This window comes from Cavia porcellus, unplaced genomic scaffold (assembly GCF_034190915.1).
Source record: "Cavia porcellus strain 051 isolate PalLab524CR breed Dunkin Hartley unplaced genomic scaffold, mCavPor4.1 scaffold_31, whole genome shotgun sequence".
NCBI classification, from domain to species: domain Eukaryota; kingdom Metazoa; phylum Chordata; class Mammalia; order Rodentia; family Caviidae; genus Cavia; species Cavia porcellus.
The window spans coordinates 30,869,839-30,893,332 of NW_026947514.1; the positions used below are offsets into that span (position 1 = coordinate 30,869,839).

At 34.1% G+C, this 23,494-nt stretch overlaps 1 protein-coding gene across 6 annotated transcripts in view; it reads right to left on the minus strand.

Moving 5' to 3' along the window:
- The window catches only part of Pcnx1 (pecanex 1), a 152,282-nt gene that overhangs the window by 79,796 nt on the left and 48,992 nt on the right, over nucleotides 1-23,494 (minus strand). For 3 of the 6 annotated variants that reach the window (XM_063240865.1, XM_063240863.1, XM_063240869.1), the window contains 5 exons: nucleotides 23,334-23,379; nucleotides 22,402-22,491; nucleotides 16,484-18,187; nucleotides 8,149-8,281; nucleotides 2,166-2,350 (listed from right to left, as the gene is read on the minus strand). In XM_063240865.1, coding sequence (XP_063096935.1) covers nucleotides 2,166-2,350; nucleotides 8,149-8,281; nucleotides 16,484-18,187; nucleotides 22,402-22,491; nucleotides 23,334-23,379 — 2,158 coding nt within the window. The remainder of the gene's footprint in view (nucleotides 1-2,165; nucleotides 2,351-8,148; nucleotides 8,282-16,483; nucleotides 18,188-22,401; nucleotides 22,492-23,333; nucleotides 23,380-23,494) is intronic. The other 3 variants (XM_063240868.1, XM_063240867.1, XM_063240864.1) reach the window with 2 other exon arrangements.

Genomic DNA, 23,494 nt, shown 5'->3' on the forward strand with positions numbered 1-23,494 from the left:
ATTTCATGGGAATGAAGTCTATGAGAAAGTCAATTATCCAAGTTTTTCCTTTAAAACTGTATCAATTATAATTCATTTTCTAAAATTGTGATTAACAATTATGCCTCCTAAATACAGATTTGAATACCTCTGTGTGTATATAGTTTACATAAGAAAACGTATAATACATATGTAATATAATAAAAACATTTTTTTACATGTAGAAAGTGGATGCTTAAGTTTTCTATAGAAATAGTGTAAATATTGTATAGTTAGCGAATATCATGACTAACCTGAGTATCTAGTACTTAAGAATTGTCTTAGTACTCTTACTTAAAAATCACATAGAAAATTAAATCATGCCACAAAAGTATTACAGTGCTAGACATGTCTAATCAGAAGAGGGATTTTATCTACAGAATGGCAACACAGGTCAGACACATTTATTTCTAATAATCTATACATGGGTTTAAAATGAGGCTTCATAATGAATGCCCGCTTAGCTAACTTTAAAGCAAAACAATTTTTATTCAGGAAAATTATCTAGTTTATTTTTTCCTTCATCTGATAAAAGTCTAAAAGATCTCAAATGGATCAAAATGAAGTCTTTTATTTCAGCCAACTTACTACCATAAAGTCAATGGACAAACGAAAAACCACAACTTTACATTTACAGATTCACAAATCTTTTGTCTATAACAGTTACCTGGTAATAAGCATCAATGTTATTACACAGCTGATTGTAGTTACAACTAAAAAGTATCCCATTTTCAGTTAAAACAAGGTGCTATGCAAAATACTACCTTCTTCCCTCACCAGTATTCTCCTTAGAGACTTTCTTTCTCTTCAAATGGCAAACTCAAAAACACTATTCTAAATTTAAAGTGTTTTACTAAACTGGGCACTGTATTGCACTCCTGTAATCCCAGCACTCGGGAGGCTGAGGCAGAGGGACTGTTCCAAGTTCAAGACCAGCCTGGGCTACAAAGTGAGCCCAAGGCCAACCTGAACTACACAGGAAGATTCTGACTCAAAAAGACAACAACAACAGCAAGTATTTTACTGTGTTCTCACAATATGGTGATACATAAAATCACCATAGACTCTAATGTTATAAATATCTTGGATGACCATTTTCAAATTTTGTAGGTTTTGCAAATGACTGTCATCCATATGTATATATATATATCCCTTTATTAATGCCTCCCTGTAACTTATTTTTTACAAAATGGAAAAGGAGTCAATGAATAAGTGCACACACAGTTTTATTAAGCATAACTGCGGCAACTGACACTATGATAGCCTTGCAATTAAAGCTTCAACTGGATTTTCATCTTCATAAGTGAAAAGCAATTATAATATTGATAAAATCATATGAGAAAATGCTTTCAAATGAATATTTCTGAATAAAAACATTTTCTTCATTATATTTGCTTAGTCCATTATTAATGTGCATCCTAAGCACAAGAATGGTGGCTCAGTACAGAAATATGAAAACAGTATAAAAATCTAGTCTTTAAATACTAATCCATAAAAACAGGTATTTGAGTGGGTATGTAGTATTACTAAGGCTGTATACTACACAACATCTCTAAGAATTAACTATTTAGGAATTTATTTGTATAATTGTAGACACATTCACTAGAAAAAATAAACTTTATGAAGTTATTATTTGATATTAGCACAAAGCCACTGTCCTCAGAATATTACACTTAGAATTAGAATAAATACTACAACTAGGCACATATAAAATATAGAACACCTAAAGAAACATTCTATGTAAGAAACCATTAGAAACACTTTGCCTTTCCTATATATAGATACAGTACAAAGAATTTTAAGAACTGAAAGTTTAGTCATTGCAGTTGTTAAAAAATTAACATTTTTCCACATGGTACAAATGCCTAGGAATAACAAACTTCCTCAAATCATTTTAAGACAAAACTAAAGTGCATATTAAAATATTAACCACGCATTAATAATGGACATGCTCCAAAGAACAGTAGAGACACACAAAAAGAAAAAAGAAAGGTCAAATTCTCCTTATACACAGGACAAATCCTATATAAGCAATGCTTCTACACATAGCTCCACAATGAAGCTATCTCAAGAAAGAATTGCAATCGTTACCCATTATCTGCCACGTTAAAGTTTTGTACCATCAAGATTACGTAAGGCCTGCATACCAAGTTCATCGTGCAAACTGCTACCGCCTACAGCAGATGCATTGTCATGTGATGCTTCTAAGTGGACACTCCCATTTCTCACCAGCAAGGAGGCACTAGCACTGAGCACTGCAGCCTGAGAAGGGGGACGGGACTGGACTTTGACCTGGGCTGTGGACTGCTGGCCTTGCTGACCATCTTGAAGGCTAGGAAAAAACATGGATTGGGGAGACATTACAGGGAAGAAAAGAGAAGACAACAACTAGAATGAAATCAATGTAGAAAACTGATTTCACAAAGATACTTTTTCAACATAACCTAACAAGGTGCCAAGAAATCCAGCAAAATACACAAATTGCACTGACAACCTAAATGCTCTGGTTCATATTAATTTGATCCATAATGATGAACCCAGTAAACATTTAATATATATGTAGACTGTTTAATCTGCTATTTTCTTCCATCTGAAGGCCAATTAAATTCTAGTGTTAAGGAAACAGAAAACAGCAAAGAAGAACTGTGAGTACATTCAATATATATGCTGGAGATGTCCCCAATAGTGAGCCCCATTTTGCAGTCTGAGTCTCGGAGTACCACTAGAATTTTCTTTCAAATATTCTGGGATCTCAAATTCACAATAAAACAAAGTTCTATGTACTTGAGGATCAAAGAATCTTTCAAATGCAACCAATATGACAATTTTAAATTAAAAAAAAAATCACTAACTACTGTAAGACCCAGAAAAACTTACTTAACCAAATAAAAACAGATCATTGGGACAGTAACAGAAGCAGACAGATACAAAGCATTATGTGTTAAAGGCCTACTTATTAATGAAATAATTGCCACACATTTTATATACCAAACGTTAGTTGCCAATTATGCTCCTTTAACAAATTTTGTTTTCTTTTTCAATCATATTACAGCTTCACTAACAGAGCCATCAGTTTAAAAAAGCTTACTAATTTGGAAACCTGTGATTTCTCCAAGAATATTCTATCTTTTCTAGATTTATAAAAACTTTAAGATATTAAGTGTATTGTTATAAATTTATTATTTATTAAAATTATTTACAAGATTATTTGATTTTTCTATATTAATTCATTTCTTATAAATTTAGTGTAATACAAAATTTATTACACTATGTAGTCAAATTTAAACTGATGAAGTTCATGAAAACATTTTCATTACATTATAATTATTTTCCTCATGATGTTCAATACAACACTGCCTTCTATCAATTTAAGGTTACTTTAAATAATCCCAGAGAGTATGTTACTAAAGCAGATTTCTAGAACAAAATGGATAATCTCATTTTTAATGATTTTCAATTTGTCTCTAATCCCTTGCATTCAATATAATGGTTTTTCTGGTACCAAAAAACAAACTATCTGCTATAGATTAATCATGAACTAAAAGGCTAAGTAGAAAATGCTGCATACAGTATTTGGCTTAGCCTTTTGGTTATGGCAATGGAATAATCTGGACTATATGTCTAATATAGTAATCTGGGAGCGTTTAAATGAAAACTTTTAGCTCCTCAGTCATACTGACCATTTCAAGTGCTCAGTAACCACACAACTATTGACAGCGAACACTAACAGCCTATCTATGTTGGCTGTTACTAGCAATTAGCATCACCATATTGGATAGTTCAGATTATAGAACATTTGTTATCACTGTGGAATGCTCTATAAAATACCAACAACAGTCATTTTTCAGGCCTTTTCTAGAGCTATAAAAATACACATTCTCAGCAGAGTATAAGAATGCACACAATGAGCTGGGTGTGGTGGTGCTTGCCTGTAATCCACGCACTTAGGAGGCTGAGGCAGGAGGATTAATAGAGTTTGAGACTAGTCTGGTCTATATAAAGAGTTAACAACTTTGGATTAGAACTTTGTACAATATATGTAAATCAAGAGATGATACTGAGAACAAAGTTTTTATCTTCCTACATATATAACTGATGTGTTACTCTTCCACAGGAGCTATTTAAACTTATTTATAAACCTTACCAAAATAAACCAATTTCATGAGAGAACATAGAAAAAAACATTTAAGTAGTTCAGTAGTATATCCTTTCAGGTTCAGAAGAGGGTGGAATTTTATAGAATACGTATTCAGCAAAATTTTCTATCAATTTTTTTCATTTAAAGTTTTAGCTAAGATGCAATTAGATAGATTTTAGTGAAACATTTTTAAGAATGTACTATCTTCAATCCAGAGATGCACTATATATCCAAATATACAAAATGTTTTCAAAATGCTATTCTACACATAAAAATCAACTCCAAAATAAAAAAAAAATTAGCCAAACTCTGTGATTATAATGTCAAACTCTTTTTTAACTCCAAAATAAGATGTTTACTTCCCATTTTCAAACACTTCAACAACAATATAGCCTGTCATTTTTGTACAAATTGTCAGCAAACATTTCCCTGGAAGGCTGCATTTCATTTTAAACTAATAACGTATCTTTTTACAGTTCCAATTACAATGCAAACCTATCATTTTGACAAAAGGTACTAACCTAAAACACAGTCAAAGGAAGGTAGAAATTTGGGTCTATGATTATGAGGTACAAATGGTAACACTGACAATTGAAATCAGACTAAATAACCTTTCTAATTTTAATGACAGAAGAATAGCTGGTCTGTCTTTCCTTCCTATGAACCACTGAAGCAGTAGTTGAACATCGTTCCTTCCATTGCTGTCAGGTGCCTCTGTATGTATCTCAATTAAAATATATATGTCTTGATCCCACAGAAAAAAGTGTTGTGAACATAGTACACAAGCAACAATTTTTTGGTGGCTTTATGTCTGAGCAACGATTTTTTTGGTGGCTTTATGTCTGATCACAAAATGATCTCATGAGTTTCTAATCCTGGTTGCTCACGTATGATTAGGACCTTATTACATATCTTTCAATCTTATGTTCTTAAAAACACATCAAGGAAGTACACTAACTCTTTTTTTCCCTGCCCTAAAATCACTGATGATTTCTTTCCACTCCAGGATATTAACCAGAATTCAAAACCACAGGAAATTTAGGTTAATACAGGACTCTTAATATTGTTATTATAATTTAAAAACACTTGTTTGTATATTTTGTAACTAGGATAAATTTAATAAAGGCCTACAAAACCAACCTACATAAGTAACTTAACTTAAAAACACTTAAAATATAATTCTAGATGGTATGGTGATGTTTGTCTGTAATCCAAGCACTCAAGAGGGCTAAGCAGGAGGATTGGGAGTGGAAACCAGCTAGGTTACATAGCCAGTGTTAACAGTGGCTTGTACTATAGAATGAGACCCTATCTCACACACACACACAAAAGTTTATTCTAATAAGCATCATAAAAAATATACAAATTCTTTGTAAGTAAATTGATGATTCGTTCCCAACTCTTACAAGCATAAATTTTAACAAGTTGTTTTGGAGGTGGTCATTATTTAAATAATTCACTAATTAAAATACAGTATTTCCCATTTAATCAAGGTTTTACTTTCCATGGTTCTGGTTACCTGCAGTCAACAGCAGTCTGAAAATATTAAGTTGAATACTCCGGAAATTAAAAATTAGCAAGATTTAAATACCTCTAATTATAATATATTGTTATAAATGTTCTATTTTATTAGCAATTATCAATGTGAATGTTTTACTGTGATAAATTTATAAATTAAACTTTATTAGAAGCATATATATACAATGCAGGAAAAGATATAATATATACAGGGTTTAGTGCTATCTGAGGTTTCAGTAATCTACTGGTAGCCTTGGAATGTATAAAGGGGTCCTACTGTAGATTTTACTAATGTTTCTTTACACAGTATTGTATAGTAACTGTAATGAAAGTATAGTCATATCTACTCCTTTTTGAAAATTTTTCCAAGTTTTAAATAAGCATTCTATCCTATAAAGATGGAATTATTTGATAGCTCACACAGAAAAATAATAGTATACTTTATCTGAATATTTTTACAATTACAAACTATAACTTCAGTAAGTTTGTAGTTCTCCTAAATTCTCACAGCTAAATTTTGGTCATCTTATTTAGAATATATGAAAGTTTTATATTAGAAATATCCTTGAACCTTAAAATTTACATCCTAACTACCAGGAGAATACTTTTTAAAAATTCTAGTGTAAACCCTTTAGAAATCAGTTCTATACCATATCCTAGATATGATGCATTTAAAATCCTAGAAAAAGATGGAAACATACTATGTGACTGGCTAGAGATAAAACAGTAACTCTTCAATATTCCACCAGGAAGAGAAAGAAACTAATTTGTCTACAGTTGTTTGGTCAGTGAGGTTCAGCAGGTGCATTTGTGGCAAAGAATAAAAGGATTTTTAAAGACTAAAAATAGAAAGTTAAAAAATGTTTAAGAAATATAAACATGGAACAAGTAGGAAAACTAAGAAGTTGTCTATGGCAAGTATTAATCATGAAGCAAAAGTAAGTTAGAAACAAAATAGAAAAATCAAAAGAAAATGCTCAGTTCTTTCTGCATTTGGGACTAAGTCCCAAATCCACTAGCAGAAAGGAAAGTTCCTTCAAGAGGAAAGGAAAGGAGGCAGAAAGAAAATGGAAGGGAAGGGCTGGCAAAAAGAGAAGTTTTCTAGAGCAAATGTTTCTTTTAAAATTGTCTTCCCATTTTTATATTATAAATATTGGTTTAATCCATATTACTTCTCACATAACCATACATTACTGAATTAGGAACTTGATCTATGAAAGATGAAGTTCCCAGCTATAAGATGAAACACAGGAAAATAATTGACTCTTAAATCTCCACAGAATAAAACTGAAATGTTTGAAGAAACAGAATTTTGCTACACTTAAGAACAAGGTTTTTTTTTTGTCTTTTAGGGGAGAGTATCACTTCTAACCTACCACTGCACTCAAGTTATTTCATCAACTATTCTTCCTTAAGTTAAAATTAAAATGTAACAGAAAAATAATTTTATGTTGCTTTTGGACACAGAGGATAGTGAAAGTATATAGTGTAACACATGCACTGCTTAAGCAAGCACATGTATTGATGTTCATATTTTGTCCTTTTTTTTTTTTTTTTTTTTTTTTTTTTTTGGTCTTTTTCCTTTTTATCGGTACCGGGGATCGAACTCATGACTGCCTGCTTGCAAGGCAGGTGCTTATGCTGCTGAGCTAAATCCCCAGCCCCATATTTTGTCCTTTTTTAAAAAAAAGTGTAACTCTTTCAGATAGATTTTTACATTTCTTACTCAAAATACAAATTCATCGGATTTGATGTAACTAAGAATAAAATAATAAAAATGTAATAGAAAGCATCCCTATTATTATAAATGGATGTTTTCTTACTTAGGAATATTAGAAAAATAAAAATGTTTTTGTTGAATACACTATAAGGGATTGAGAAATTAACATAGATATACACAGAAACAGCAATATTCAAATGACCATAGTTTATTTGGTTCTGTGTCAGTTACTAGATCCTTGTGATTGTGAAATAAAAGTTTTAAGCAATATAAAACAAAACATTTCAGTGACATAAAATAAACTGACTTATCAAGCTGAGGTCAGTTATGTGTTATTTCTTTTTTTTTTTTGTCTTTTTCCTTTTTATCGTATGTGTTATTTCTTAACAACCTCAACACTTGGTCCCATAATTGTTCATATAAAACATGTTCAAGATGTTGGGAAGATGTATTAATTTTATTAATTTGGGTTTAAAAAAAAACTAATTTAAGGCTGCTATTTACAATTCTGTAAGTACCCTAAAGGAATTTTTCTACTTAAATTGGCAAGACCAATCTGATTACTTAAACAGTGCAACACAAGGCATGCATATTGCAATAGGCTCATGGCACATGCAATGAAAACCTACAACGGCTGAAATGTATAGAAAAGAAAAAAGAAAAAGCTCTTCCAATGCTTTCTTGAGCTTGACAAAACAGGTTAGAAAATTTGCTGCATGCATGCTAAACTTGGTGGAATTTAAAAATACCATACCTTAGAGGTGATCCGATGAGCAAGGTAGGAGGGGTAGGGTTACTCCCTGCATTGTGCCGGCGCCGCACTGCCTGGCGCCTAAATGTACTGCGTTCACGGCGAAATGACACTGTCTCCTCGCTGACCTGTGCTGCTGCATCAAGACAGACTTAAGTCAAATGGGAGCCTAGCTCAGAGATGTACATAGCAGCTGAGCTTGTCTTTCCCTTGATGCCCCACCCTCATGATTAAAGAGAAACACATCTGCTTTTCATATATATATTATAAATCTATCCTATCAGGTGATAAGAGGGTCACTTAAAGTGAATTTATTTTTAAAAAGTTGTGCCTTTCACTTATCCAGCTCATTATCTTCCCTTCAACTTCCTATTTTAAGATCCCCACTGCTTTAAATCTTTTCCTAAAATCTCAAATCTTTTCTTTATTTCTGTTCCATATTCCTCTATCTTTCCTTTAATTAAATCAACCTTAAAAGTATCTTTTAGCTTCTATTAGTAGGAATGGGGGCATTAGTTTTTACTCTTATGAGAACAGAAAAAGCAACAAAGATTTACAGATACTCCTTGACTTATGATGGAAGTACACCAAATAAACCCATTGTAAAGTGAAAATACCACAGGTCAAAAACACTTTTGACACACCTAACCTATCAAACAGCATAATCTAGCAGTAGGTTACAATGTGGAGTATCTGTTGGCTTCTCTTGCAATTATGTGGCTGACTGGAAGCTGTGACTAACTGCCACTGTGACACTGACATGGAGTACTGGGTCACATATGGCCAGCCCAGGAAAAGGTCAACATTCAGTTTTTACTAAATATGTCTCACCACTATAAAACTGAAAAGTTGTAAGTTGAAATATCATAAAGTAGGGACTCCTATTTGTGATGGTAGATGCTACAGAGTAAGGCAGTGAATTTATCTTGCATTACTCTGTGCCATGGTTTTGGCATCATTAAATGGAACCCTGACTTTGGACCTATGCAACTGGTTAATTAAAATGTTAAGATAGCATCAGTATCCCTTAACTGTACAATGCAATGTATTATAAATCCACATTTATTAAAAAACTATGATCCTATTTCCCACAAATTAGAAAGCAAATATCAGCAAAATCTCCCACTACAGCCTACAAACCCATAGTCTAATTTAGAAGCCATAAAATACAAACTAAAAACCAAATATATAACAATAACAAATCAAAACAATGGCTTGGCAGAATTACATATATTTTACAAAACCATATAATTGGCCAATCTGGGCTTCTAAATCAAATTGTAAAATAATTTTCATTCATTTGAATATAAACTAACTTGTTTACTACTGATCTAAATATTATGAGAATAATTAATTGTGAGAAAGGCTATGTTGATGCTAAATATAATTAAAAGAAGCTAATGCAAAAACATTCTTCTAGTATAAAAATTCCATTAAACATAAAAAAGCTCTACTATTTGTGAGATAAAAGCTGGTGTACACAAAAATTACATAATCTCAATAAAGAAGTGATGCTGGCTAAAGCTGGTCATTTAGAACTGTGTGGTCCAATATAATATGTTGCTATCATATTACAATACATAATGAGACTAGCTACGTGTGGCTATTTAAACATAATAACTAAAATGAAAAATCTGCTTCTCACATTGGTGAGCCACACTTCAAGCACTCCACAGTGACAGCAGCTAGTGGACACCAGTTGACACAGGAGCACTGCTATCATCATGGAACGCTGTATTTCGGTGCTGTTCTAGGTTGCTGTTTTCCTATCACAATCTACAAAGCACTTGCATACTTTGCCAATTCTTAACTATTACAACCTCAATGAAATGGAAACACAACCTGCAGTCTCAAAGGAAAACATAGGTATTAGGGCAGTTGCTGAATGAGAAAGAAAACAAGGCAGTTGAGGGAAGAAGCGAAAACTTAAGAGGAGGCACTGGCATACCTACTAATGAACCGTAGACACCAGTAAAGTCAGGTTATGGGATTTGAATTACTACTTAAAAAGTCAATTCAACCGTTATCTTGTGAGCCAGCCATTGTGAAACATGCCTGTAATTCCAGAACTTGGGAAAATTTATTCAGACATAAATTACAGGAGACAGCCTAAGCCATAAGATGTACTAAAATTATTCAGAAGAATTCAAGAAAAGCAGCATGTGCTCAGTGAATACCGAGAAATGAAAAAGAAAAAAGAGCACAGTCTTCTTTACCAGCCTCCTTTTACTGAAGACTTAATCTTAAGTAAAAACTAATCATTTCTCAGTAAAGGGGCCAAAAACAGAACACTCCAGTGTTTCTTAGTCAAAAGGTTCTTGGCTTTATTTAGAAAATCAGAGATTTTTTGGCTATTGATACTCTATATTTTATCTATAAAAGTTATAAATTATATTACTTTCTTAACAGTTTTGAAAACACATCACGGTAAAAAGTATAGGTCAGTGTATTAAAAGTGGAGTTATGATTACTGCCTAAATTATCCTTTGTAATATTCTGGGTATAAATGCCTATTAGTACAAGAATTTTCAAAATATTCACTATACCACCTGTCTTAACAATAACTAGGGCTGGGAATGGTGGTGCATGCCTCTAACCCCAGTACTCAGGAAGCTGAGGCAGGAGGATCAAATGAGGTCAAGCCAGCCAGGGCTCATAGTGAATCCAGGCTAACCTGAACTACATAGCAAGACCCTGCACTAAAAATTAAAAACAAACAAACAAACAACAACAACAACAACAAAATGCAACTAGAATCATACATTCAACTAAAAATGCCATGCTATAACTTATGGTTATACTAGATAAAACTAAAATCCATGCCCCATTGAGCATGTACTACTTGCATAGAACATGTCTAGTTGGGGCAAGGTCCAGGAGGGATACAGTTCTATTAGAGCCAAAAGTGGGGAAAGGTCTCTTATTAAGCTTAAAACACAGTCACATATAACATACTTGATGAAAATTCACCTTTTTTTTTGTCTGTTTCGTTTTTATCGGTACCAGGGATCGAACTCACGACCGCACACTTCCAAGAAGGCGCTTATACCGCTGAGCTAAATCCCCATCCCCGAAAATTCACTTTTGCCAGGCAACTTTAACAAACTCTTGTGGAATCATTTAACTTCGCAGGAAATAGACAGTATTTCTTTAAAACATCTTTGGACTAAAGCATCAGAAGGGAGGGAGAGCATACTTTAAAAACTGGTTCTGAAGTTGTATTTTGGACTGCATATAAATCAGTATCTTGTGGCAAAGAAAGATGAAATGAATTAGTTGAACTGCAATATTAAATGCAAACAGTGAAAAATCAGCCATCTAGGTACAGTAAAAATTTAGGCATGTATATTTAGGGAGGAAAAAATTCACAAACATTCAAGAGATTAAAAATCTATGAATAATAAAACATCAAATATTTCTGAGGAATATAATTAAATGGTGATGTAGATTTTTTATTTTTTAAATATTTTTAAAAATTGTAAGTCTTGATTTTCTAAATACTGACTTGCATTAAAATATAGTCTTCAGAATACATTTATATTCATCGGAAGCATGAGCAAGACCTCCAAGTAATTCAGCTTTTCCAGTACAGCAATAAAATCACTCAAGGATTTAAGACAAAAGGCAACTCATGGACAAGGCACGAATACCTTAAAACATTTCACCAGCTCTACTCTGATCTATTCTTAAAAGATCAGAAAGAAACTATCATCCACAAAACACACTTCCCGCCTCAAGAGTTCTTTCCCATTTATCCTTCAAAAAGGTAAGGAAACTGCACATTCTCTGCCAAATTATTTTAGTGCAACCATTTGTTCACAAGGGGATAATGACAAGTGACAGTATTAAAGGCTAAAGATACATAGGAGAGCAAACTCTGATGCAGCAGGAGGTGAAGGTTGTCTAAATTCTGTGTCAAAAACTACAACATTTCAACTCTAAATATGTGAGATAAAGATGGTTCTTAGAAAACTTCAATCATACAGCTTGTTGATTAGTGAAAGTATTTACAGTTTTACAAGTTACTTTCTAGTAGTTACATAATGCTATGGCTGGCCTTTGCAGTAGGCCAATTCCTATTAAATAAGTTTAAAATTTAGAAAAAAGATATTACTTAAGAAAACACTTCTTTTTTAGCACAGAATGTTTATTGTGGAAAAAGTACATCTAGGAAAACAAAAATGTGTGTTTGGTACCTCAAAGAGATCAGAAAAATACTAATAGGAAATAAAATTTTTAATAAAGATGACAAAAGTATAAAACAAGTATAATACATCTTAGAAAAATAAAAGACATGTAAACATTCTGAAATATTCTTCAAGTTAAAAACTATTTCACTTAATGAAATTACCACATAAATAAACACTCAATTGATTTGGCAAAAAAAATTCTGAAAGAAATGTTTTAGTCTAGGCATGAAACCTACTTTATCTAAAGTCTTTTCCTTTCTTATTTTCCATGCTAGCCATCAACAGGAAAATAATGTCTTCTAATAAAGAACTAAATGCTTCTAAAAGCAACATTTTCTGGGAGGCAAAAGAACAATCATAACCTACTGCACAACTTCTAAGCATCATTCTGAATTAAAACAATTCTTATCTGTGCAAACATTTTGAACAACCACCCTGTTATTGACAAATCAACAAACTGTTAAACAACAAAATTATCGGCTCTGTTTCAAGTTAAAGAGAATTTTCATATCCTTACTGATACTTTCCACAAATCCAGCAACCAAGAAATACACCTGGTTAATGAAAAGCTTTCAAGAAACTAAGGAATAGGGCCGGGGATTTAGCTCAGCAGCATAAGTGCTTGCCTGGCAAGCACAAGGTCATGAGTTCAATCCCCAGCACTGAGAAAAAAAAAAAGAAAGAAAGAAAGAAAGAAAGAAACTAAGTGATAGTCTGGAGACTAATTCATACAAAATGATTCTAAGATACACAGTTTAAGAATGAATTACTGAGCCAGGAATGTAGCTCAGTAGCATAAGCACCTGCCCAACAAGCACGAGGTCCTGAGTTCGATTAACCAAAAAAAAAAAAGAAAGAAAAAAATATATATACTTTCACAGCTAGTTCCTAATCTTTTAAATCCTTTGTGAATAGGATTTAAATTCAACCTCTTCTCAGGAAAGTTCATTCAAATACAGTTTTGCATCTATTTTTCAGGCAATTCATCTAATATAGGATTACCAGTAAAAATATATACTATATACTGTATTCATATATGTAGATGGAGTAATATATTTGAAAAGCAAAACTTCTGAATGATGAAAAGCATCAGTGTTGTTAGTTTACATAATGAATCTGCGATCTACAAAGTACTTTCAAACTTGTAAGCCTGTCAAGAATCTGACAGTTAACTGTGAAACAGGCCTGCACAGATGTGATTCTAGTTTTACAAATGAGGATGAAGAATAGATTTATATGATTACCAGAGTATTCAGTCAGCTATTAAAAGGGTATTAAAATGTAAGTGATTCTTTATTCCAAATTTCACTGCTGCTACATAGAAAAACATACTGTCTCTATCTGACAAAAACTAGGCATGGATGGGTTCTGGAAATTCAATATATAAAAATTTATTTACTTCACTAACAAAATATTTTTCTTCATATTGCTGTAAAGGAAGATTGTTTTACCAAACAAGTTTCACTGGACTTAATGAACATTCTTTTATTTTTAAATGTCTGTCCATTCTTCACAAGATAGCCTAAACATATTCTTAATGAATCAAGGTAAGCTGCATATGTATTTCTTACAGCATTATATGTTGCACAATATAATATTAAATTATGACACTATGATGTCTTTGAACACTATTAAAATTAAAAAATGATCTGTCCCTACATTTAAGGAGCATCTTGCAGTGTATTTCTTGCTTTGCTTCTGTAGGATTAGCTGTACATCTCTTCTGCTATCATTATGCTTATGAAAATAAATATTTGTTATATAGTTGAGTATCAAAAGACAAGTTATATGTATATCAATCCATTTTATTGGATGAGATGCTAAAAATGTTTATTGGGGGACTAGAGGTTTAGCTCAGTGGCATAAGCGCCTGCTTTGCAAGCAGGGAGTCGTGAGTTCAATCCCTGGTACCAATAAAAAGGAAAAAGACCAAAAAAAAAAAAAAAATGTTTGTTGGTATCATGTAAGAAATTAATAATTCAGTTTTATTTTTAATATTGTCAAATTTCACACAATGACATAATTAGAGTATCTCTAACTTACTTTTATGTGTATTTATTTTCTTTTATTTTAATTTCACATCACTGAATTAAAAGGGTCAAACAGGGCAAGATACGTCTGTGCAGCATAATAGCCTGTGGCCTGTTTGATAATAATCATAGAAGAACTATTAAACATTTACTACATGTTGGGCACTGTTCTAACCATTTTATGTGTATTAACTCTTTTAATACATATAAAATTCAAAACTACCTTATAAAACAGATACTACTATCACCTCATTTTAAGGTGATAGCTGTAACTTAGAGCAAGTAAGGAGCATTCCAAGAGCCACAAAGTGGAATCCATGTACTAATAAAGATACAGCATTCATGTTATTTAACTAGATTGTCTCCTATTATAGAATATTTTAATTTTATTATGTTGAAGTATATTTGCTGCTGTGATTGGTGGCACACACCTGTAATCCCAACACTTGAGAGACTGAGGCAGAGTGTTGCTGTGAGTTCAAGGCCAGCCTGGGTTACATAAATGAGGTCAAGGTCAGGCTACACTATATGTAGTGAGACCCTCTTTCAAACAAAAAAAGAAAGAAAGAAAATAAATCAGAATACTTACTACAACATTAACCTGTGAAATACTATTGATGAGATTTAAACTCTTAAAGGCTAAAAGCATTGTCAGATGGTTAAAAATGTTTGTACAAACAGAAAATCCAGCTTTATTTTTAATAAAAGGCTGAACAGTTACTATACAAAGATTCTACATATTAAAATTAAACATATAAACCCAAATAAAGGGAATGTGAATAAAGACTAAAAATGCTAATGTGCTTCTATGCCTACAGAAGATCTAAATCTTCTGATTCTATTCAAGATACACATTTCAGGGCCGAGGGGTTTAATAGCTCAGTGGCTCAAGCACTTGCCTGTTAAGGGCAAGGTCGTGAGTTCAATCCCTAGTACCAAAAAAAAAAAAAAAAAAAAAAAAAAAAAAAAAAAAAAAAAGCACATTTCATAAAAATCAGGAAAAAAACTATTCTCAATAGGAAAAAATAGTAAAATCCAGTAACTCTGAAATAAAAACTACTGTTAAAGACACACCAGAGAATAACTTTGAAATAAAAAGTACTGTTAAAGACCAAACACACCGACAATATAAAACCAGCCACCCAGTTTTGCATAATTCTCCATAAACCTGAAATAAATAAGTCATTTTTACTTTAACCAAACTACCATCACTGTTGTAAGTGGCATCACATACCCATTAACAGACACAACATGCTAATAATAGCTACAAACCTCCATTTAGTAAACTCTAAAGACAAGTTTGAAAAAATGAAATTTTTATACTGTTTGAAACCTGAATTAAGCAAGAAAAAACCAGAGACAGACAAAGATGAATCGGTTTCCAAAGTATGTTATCAGAGCGAAAGCAGTACTGCACTTGGGAAAATCTTATATAACAGGTTGAATGATCTAATTCTGGAAGTACAGCAGCACATATTGTATAAAAGATGACTAAACGTGAAGGTGAACTAGACACAGGGAAGAGGCTGAGGAAGAGCAGGAATGGAGAAAACGTTAATGGTTTGAAACTGATTGATACATTATACACATGTACCAACTTTCCAAAATAAATTCCATTGCCACATAATAATAACATGTACTATTAAAATACAGTAGTTTTTAAGAAGAGATGACTAAAAGTGATTTGGTGTCCTAAAAAATTACACATTTTCTTGTTGCTATTGTTGTGAAAAAGGGAAAAAAAATTGTCTATGTTGGTAAAAAGTGAAGGCCATGAAGAACAAATTTATAACCATGCATGGAGGCACAGCACACCTGCAATCCTAGCACTCTGGAGGCTGAGGCAAAAAGATCACACGAGTTCAAGGCCAGCCTGGATCACACAGAGAGTTGAAGGCCAGCCTAAATTACATAGTGAGACCTTTTCTCAAAATCAAACAAAACAAAACAAGCAAACAAACAAAAACCAAACTGATGTAGTTATTAAGACAAGTGAAAAAATGTTTTCTTTATACCAAAACATTTTCTAAGGTAACCTTCTCCTTCTTCATTTAACAAGAGTGGAAGGACCAAGTCAGCAGTGACTCTTCAGGAAGACTCTTCTTATAGCTTACTTACCTCCACTGACAGTGTCTTGCTCTTCCCCTTCTGGAAACGCAACCTGGCTTGGCAAACTATTCCTAGATCGAGTGACTGTCTCTAATTGTGAAGCCCGTCCCAATAAAGACAGCTCATCTAGCACCTCTCCTTCTTTGGCCTCGAGATCTGATTTTGAGGTGGTTAATGGCTTTATATTTTCAGGTGCCAGGAGCCTATTTGAATCATTCAAACAGGCTACTGTGCCACTGTCCAAGCTCAACACTCGGGCACGAGTCTTGGCACTATTTGTACTGGAAGTCCGTCGTGTGGCCCTCTTTTTGCTGGCTCCTTCTGGTCCCAGATGAGCTCTGTGTATGTGTTCCGAGTTTGTCCCCCTTTCCTTATGAACATGCTTGGTTTTCAGAGCATTGTACCTGCTTTCAGGAGACTGGCATGAATGAGAAGCGGTGCTGGAAGAGCTATCACTGCTCAACTGGTGAGCAGACTGAATGCTTGATGCTCTACTCAAGTCGCTTTGATCACTAGAGTCCTCGTCATGACAAAATATAGCACTATGTGGTTTGGTTCCAGAAACACCTCGAAAAGAAACATAGTCCCTGTGCCGGCTTGAGTCGAAACTGCTGGCCCGTTTCTTTCCTGTCCGTCTCCGGCCTGACTTGTGGGCAGAGGCTGCCCTGTGGGTTAAGCTAGATGATTTGGGCCGAACATCCCCTTCCTTCTGCTTTCCCCCAATGTCTTTACAAACTTTTGAATCAACCACAGCACTAGGCTTTTCACTTTGCTCCTCTTTGTTTTCGGTAGTTTTCTCAGGTGGTCGCCCTGGCACAGGAAACTCATTTGCATGGGGGTTTTTATTGGCTTCTTCAGAGGCAGAAGTGCTAACCTCTCTCTGGTTGTGCAACTCATCGGAGGCCTGAGAAACCTGGGCCTCGGGAGCCCCACTATTTGAACTCACTTCTAAGACAGTCTTGTCACTATTAGTCCTTTTGTCACTGGCATAGCTACTCATGTCCTCAGGGTCAAGGCAGGACTCTTTTTTCCCAGTGCTGCTCTTTCCCACTTTAGGAGACTCTTCATGCTCTGACAAGATGCTCTCTATGTGAGTAGAGCTGGTCTGCTCACTTTTATAGCTGCTAACGGTGCTGTTGGTGTCACGGTCTGTCCCACTGCAATAGCTCTCTGTTGACCCACTACTCCGTGTGCTCAGGCTCCTCAGGCTGTCCACGCTTTTGTCAGCGTTCAATGCTTTGTTCTTCCCGCTTTTGGGGGGTGGCTGGGAATTACTGTTTTTTGGGTCATCAGTAAGCTGAAATTTCCCTGATACACAGGAATTGTCTACTAAGGATTCTTTAGATCCAGAATGAGGCTTAGAAGATTCTAACTCGCTAACTGGATCTAACCCACGTCTTTGCTGATAAAGAGGGAAGTCATTCAGCGAAGTGTCAGGAAAAGCCACAGCAGAGCTGGAAGTCCGTGGTACACCTCGTGGCCGGTGATCTTTCCTGTAAGAGTGCGAATGTAAAGGTACAAGGGAAGCTACCTCTGTGTCACAGGCACTGGAAAGAGACTGTTCGATGTGGTGGTGGTGGCTATGACTTGGCAAGCTTGCTTTGTCACTCGTGTCCCTTGGTAAATCCTGTCCACAAGAGGACAAGGAAGGCTGAATGGAGATGAAGGAGTCATTGGAGACCAGACGGAAAAGCTTCCGATCAGTTGCCAAATCTGTTTCAAACACATATTTAGAAATGTTAACACAGATGTATGATCTGCTTCTCTACTATTTAACAATGGAAAGAATTCACAGCATACAGTAAATCAAGTATAAACAATTTCCCTAGCAGCTCACTGATTAACAGTTGGCAAGTTACTCCAAAGGGCTGGTTTATGTTCCACAACTACACAAAGAACGCTTTCTATGGATGCAATGAACTGTTTTGACTTATTCAACTAGCCTCCAAAAAAGTTCTACAAACGATCAGCAATTTTAAAAGAGGGAAGTGGGCAACAGAGGATTATATTTAAAATGGACTTGGATTTCTAGGCAAGCTTTATCTCTAATTTACCACTGAGATGACAGTGGGTTATCCTTCTAAATCTCTACTTCATCTTCTTCTATAAAAATCAACATTCTTGAGGATCAGGCAAGGAATATGGAGTTAAAAACAATGCTTGACATAATGCCATCACAATTTATGGTATAACTATCATTATTTTACCTAACATTACTAGAATTCTTTTTAAAAACCAGAAGGATTATTTTACAAATCAAAACAAAACTTAATCAGAAACAGAAAAAAGAATCAAAGGGCTAATAAAAATCCAAATAAAATATGGCATAATAATGCAACTGGTCCTCATGGCTAAAAAAACAGTACTATGGGGCATCATAACACATTTTCTCTTTTATTGCTGATATGTAGCTGATATTTAAAAATGCCTTGTAAAAAATATATAACCTTCTATATTTGTAAGACTAATCCTTTAATTGTCCTTTTAGTATAGTAATTAAATTTCCATATACAAGGGGCTGGGGATTTTGCTCAGCGGCATAAGCTCCTGCCTTGCAAGCAGGCAGTTGTGAGTTCGATCCCCGGTACTGATAAAAAAAAAAAGGAAAAGCCAAAAAAAAAAAATTTCCATATACATTTTGTAAATAAAATGAGAAATGTAAATATAAATATAAGTAAGTCCTATCTACCTAGGTTGTAATTCATCTTGGAACATATAGCTTGGCAACTGAACTGCACAAAAGGTGACTTTTAAATGTATGTTTTGACAGGCAGGAAGCTTGAACCTGCTGTTAGTTCAATAAAAACAAAAATTAGTCTAACTTGTCACAATTGTGTAGACAAAGCATAACATTACATAGTGAGACTTTTCCAAGTAGAGTCAATTGTAAAAGCAGATCAAACTGAAAATCTTAATCTTCATTACATCTAAATAATTAAAAACTTGGGATTGCCTGAGGTATATACCATATAAATTGTGATTTATAAATGACTCATTAGGCTTTTTCTTATGTTTTAAAGTTTTCAAGGTAACTAAAATCACATTATTATTTTCACAAAAACACAACTACTGAACTTAGATTCTTATATTCTTTAAATTCTAAAATTTAGAAGTTAAGCTGGGCATGATGGCATACACCTGAAATTCCGGCACTCTGTGAGGAGGCTCAGGCAAGGGATCACAGTGTTGAGTCCAGATCATGCATTTTCCACATTCAAAATATGGATGGATGGTTGGATAGAAGAAAGGAAGGAAGGCGGGAAAGAAGGAAGGAAGGACGGACCCAGCACCACCAAAACAAAAGTCAAGAAACAGAAATGGAAAGTGCACCTCTACATCCTCAGATCTTCTGATGATCTGGAATAATGTGACAAAGGGAGTACCTGCCAATCAAGTTACTTGCTAAACAACTAAAAGTCAGTGTCTTTACAAACCCATCCCAGTCACAGAATCACAAGAGTCCCACGTTCACCAATGCTGTATTTAACCTGGAATGAATAACTGCCAGTAGGGGGTGCCAAACCATAGCTCAGATCAAAAGAAGAATCTGGAAAAAAGTAGCCAGGCCATTTTACTACCACACCAACCCCTTATTTTATGGTCAGCTTTTTGTTTTTCGTTTCTTGCACACTAACAACTCCTAAATTTAAAACCCCTAACCCAGATTTCTTACCTGAAATTCAGACTTCCGTGTTTGGCTGTTTCCATTCTCCTCTTGCTTATGCCCAAAACCTTAAGAGTCATGCATGACTACTTCTCTTACATGACACTCCGAATCCATCAACATATCTTAAGTATCTTCTAGATAAACACACACCCTTGCCTTGTATTCATGTAAAAATCTGCTAAATGAGCTTTCTGCTTCCTTTTAATGTACCCCAAAAAAAAAGGTGCCACAGTGTTCCTTTACAATGTAATGCAACAAGATAGCAGTTCACCTTACTCAGAATCAAAACTAACATCTTTAAAATGGCTCAGAGTCCACACAGTTTGGTCCCTCACACTCCAAACAAGCCATATTATCTCCCAAAACCAACAGGCATGTTCCTGCTTTCCAGCTTTTGCCCTTGCTATTTCTTCCGCATGGCGGAGATCCCCTTTCCCCTAGATACTCTGAGGGCATATGTCTTCTCCTTCTTCAGTCTTTGCGCTAGTGAGGCTTTCTCTCAACTAAGCTATTTAAAATTGTAATTTCCCCAGCCCCTACCCACTCCCTGTTCTGTAACACTACACATACGCTAACTTACACTAATATGATTCTGTTGCTAGTATGGACATCATAAAAAGGTTCAATTTTTTTGCTTTATTCACTAATTTATTTCTAGTACTGAAAAGTGTTCAGCATGAAAAAATGTTATATGGGTAAAAGTTATAAAACCATATGAAAGTAGAAGAGCAGAGTGATTAAATAATTTCTCTCCAAGCCATAGTAATGCTTATCTGAGAATGTTACCAACTTTATATGCCTGTTGTAATGACTGGCATATAAATTCACATACAATTCTTAGGAACTAAATCAGAGGCTGACAAATAAGGACCACAGAACCAAATCTGACAATGTTTTTCAAGAAAGTTTTAGTATAACAAACCATGCCCATTCATTTGTCTATTATTCATAGCTCCTTTTATTCTACAACTGAGCTGCTGGGTATTAAGAGACCATCTAGTTTACAAAGCTCTCTGACCTTTTCAAAACGTTTAGTATGCACTCAGTGAATGTCAGGTGTCATTATTTATGTTAAAATACCTTTACTTAGAAGAAGAGGAGAAGGAGGAAGAGGGGGAAGAAGAGGAGGAAGAGAAGGGAGAAGCTTCCCATACCATAAAGTATATTTAGAGTTTCTTCTTTTTTTTGGGGGGGGGGGGATTCCACAAAAGTAAATAATGATGCCTATTGTAATTCCAAAAAAGCAGAGAACTACAGTGATAAGTTCCAAGTACCATCAACAAAATACACTTTTAAGAAATAGACTTGCTTAAGTTACCAAAGTAAGGAGAAACTATCATAATTTAGTGATCTATATATAACTTTAAAACAGGCATCATGATTAAAAATAGGATATTTGGGGCTGGGGATTTAGCTCAGCAGCATAAGCACCTGCCTTGCAAGCAGGCGGTCGTGAGTTCGATCCCCGGTACCGATTTAAAAAAAAAAGAAAAAGAATAGGATATTTATCAGCCTCATGAATATTGCTTATAGTTAACAAAAACAACAGGTAATAACAGAATGGAAATAGGGAGACAGGTTTCTCACCTAATCCTGGCTCCCTGATTATACATAACCTTGAATAAGTTCCATTTAAAAATAGGGATGATTTATCTTTCATATTTGAAAATTTTTAAAATCACACATGAAAATGTGTATAAATAGCTACAAAAATCCAAAATATATTTTAAAAGTAAAAAAAGAAGAAAATACAAGCAAAGAAAAACTTCAAAATGTTCCTTTTTAATAGAACTGAGTAAGGAGGGGAAAAAAAAAAAATCACACCTACCAAAATTTCTACTAGCATTCTGTTACAAGGTACCATGATAAAAATAGGTATGGTTTCACAGAAAGTCCAATGGCAAGTTATTTATCTAACATACTGTAACTTCTGCAGCTAGGTAAGAGATGATAAAGCTGGCATTCAGAGGTCATACTAAATGGGAAACAACAATTTTACATACTATATTTTCACTTAGCTGATTTACACGTTTTGACCAACTAAAAGAAAAACTTTTCCATATTTATTTGGCAAAATGTATATAACTGAATTCAGCAGGGTAAAAGCACTTTTCAAGACATTATACAAGTAAGTCATTTTAATGTTTCCTGAAAGTAATTATATTGAATTACAAATTTGCCAAAACGTAAGCGACATATTCCACAAATTCATCCTGGTCACCACAATATACAGTGTCACTGTGAAGCACAAAGTTCTTACCTTGCTCTTCGCTTCCATCCTTACAGAGACTAGAGCTCTGGCCCAGACTTAAACTGATATCATCAGAAGTCTTAGCAGTGTCTGTATCTCCTACAAGGAGAAACATTGGCATAACGAGGAAAGAACATCAGAAGTGTGGTAGATACCTATTAAATAAAATAGTCTGTGTATCAAGTGTTGCAGTAGTGGAAGATCCACTATAAAAAGTACCATGGACTATCAGAGAACATAATCAGTCTCATAGAACTACAAGCCAAATAATACAGAATGCTTCATAATGCTACCTAGGTAAAACTGTTTAAGTACTTTTTAAAAAGGAAAGGCAAATTATAATAAATTATGAAGTAACATAAATTTTCTTTCCCTAAAAAGTTGCTGGGCAAAAATATATAGCTTATGGAGAGATACCAAAATAAAGAAGGGGAAAAACCTTACTTTTTTTACTGTTTCATCTGTACTCACATTAAAAATTTTCACATCAAACTGATTAGTTTTCTATGAACTTCACCTAAACCTATGAAAGTATTTTTCCTCAGCAACAAAGTTTCTGATAAATCAAATTTATAACTCATGCAACATAATACAAATGGTCAAACACTTCTGTGAAATTTGGATAAAAGAATAACACAATTTAAATCAAGCAACCTTGATAACTATCTGCAAAATGATTTTTACATTACATCTGAATGTACAGTATTGTTACTTTTAGTACAACCTAAAGAGAAAGAGAGAGAGAGAGAGAAAGAGAAACAGAGAGAAAGAGAAAGAGAGAGAAAAAGTAAAAGTCAGGCTGGAGATTTAGCTCAGTGGCCTAAGCACCTGCCTGGCAACCATGAGGTCAAGAGTCTGATCCCTAGTACAAAAAAAAAAAAAGAAAAACGAAAAAAAAAAAAAAAAGGTCAGAGGCAATATTCAAGCCATGTCATGTCTACCTTTAATAGTAGCTGCTGTTCCAAGACGAGAGGAACCAGATCCAATCTGTAAACATAAATTAAATCAAACTAATTAAAATCTAGCTATGTCATTACCAATTTTAACTAGTAAGATTATAAAATAAAATTATCAATTTATCTAAGTATGCTATTAATCACTT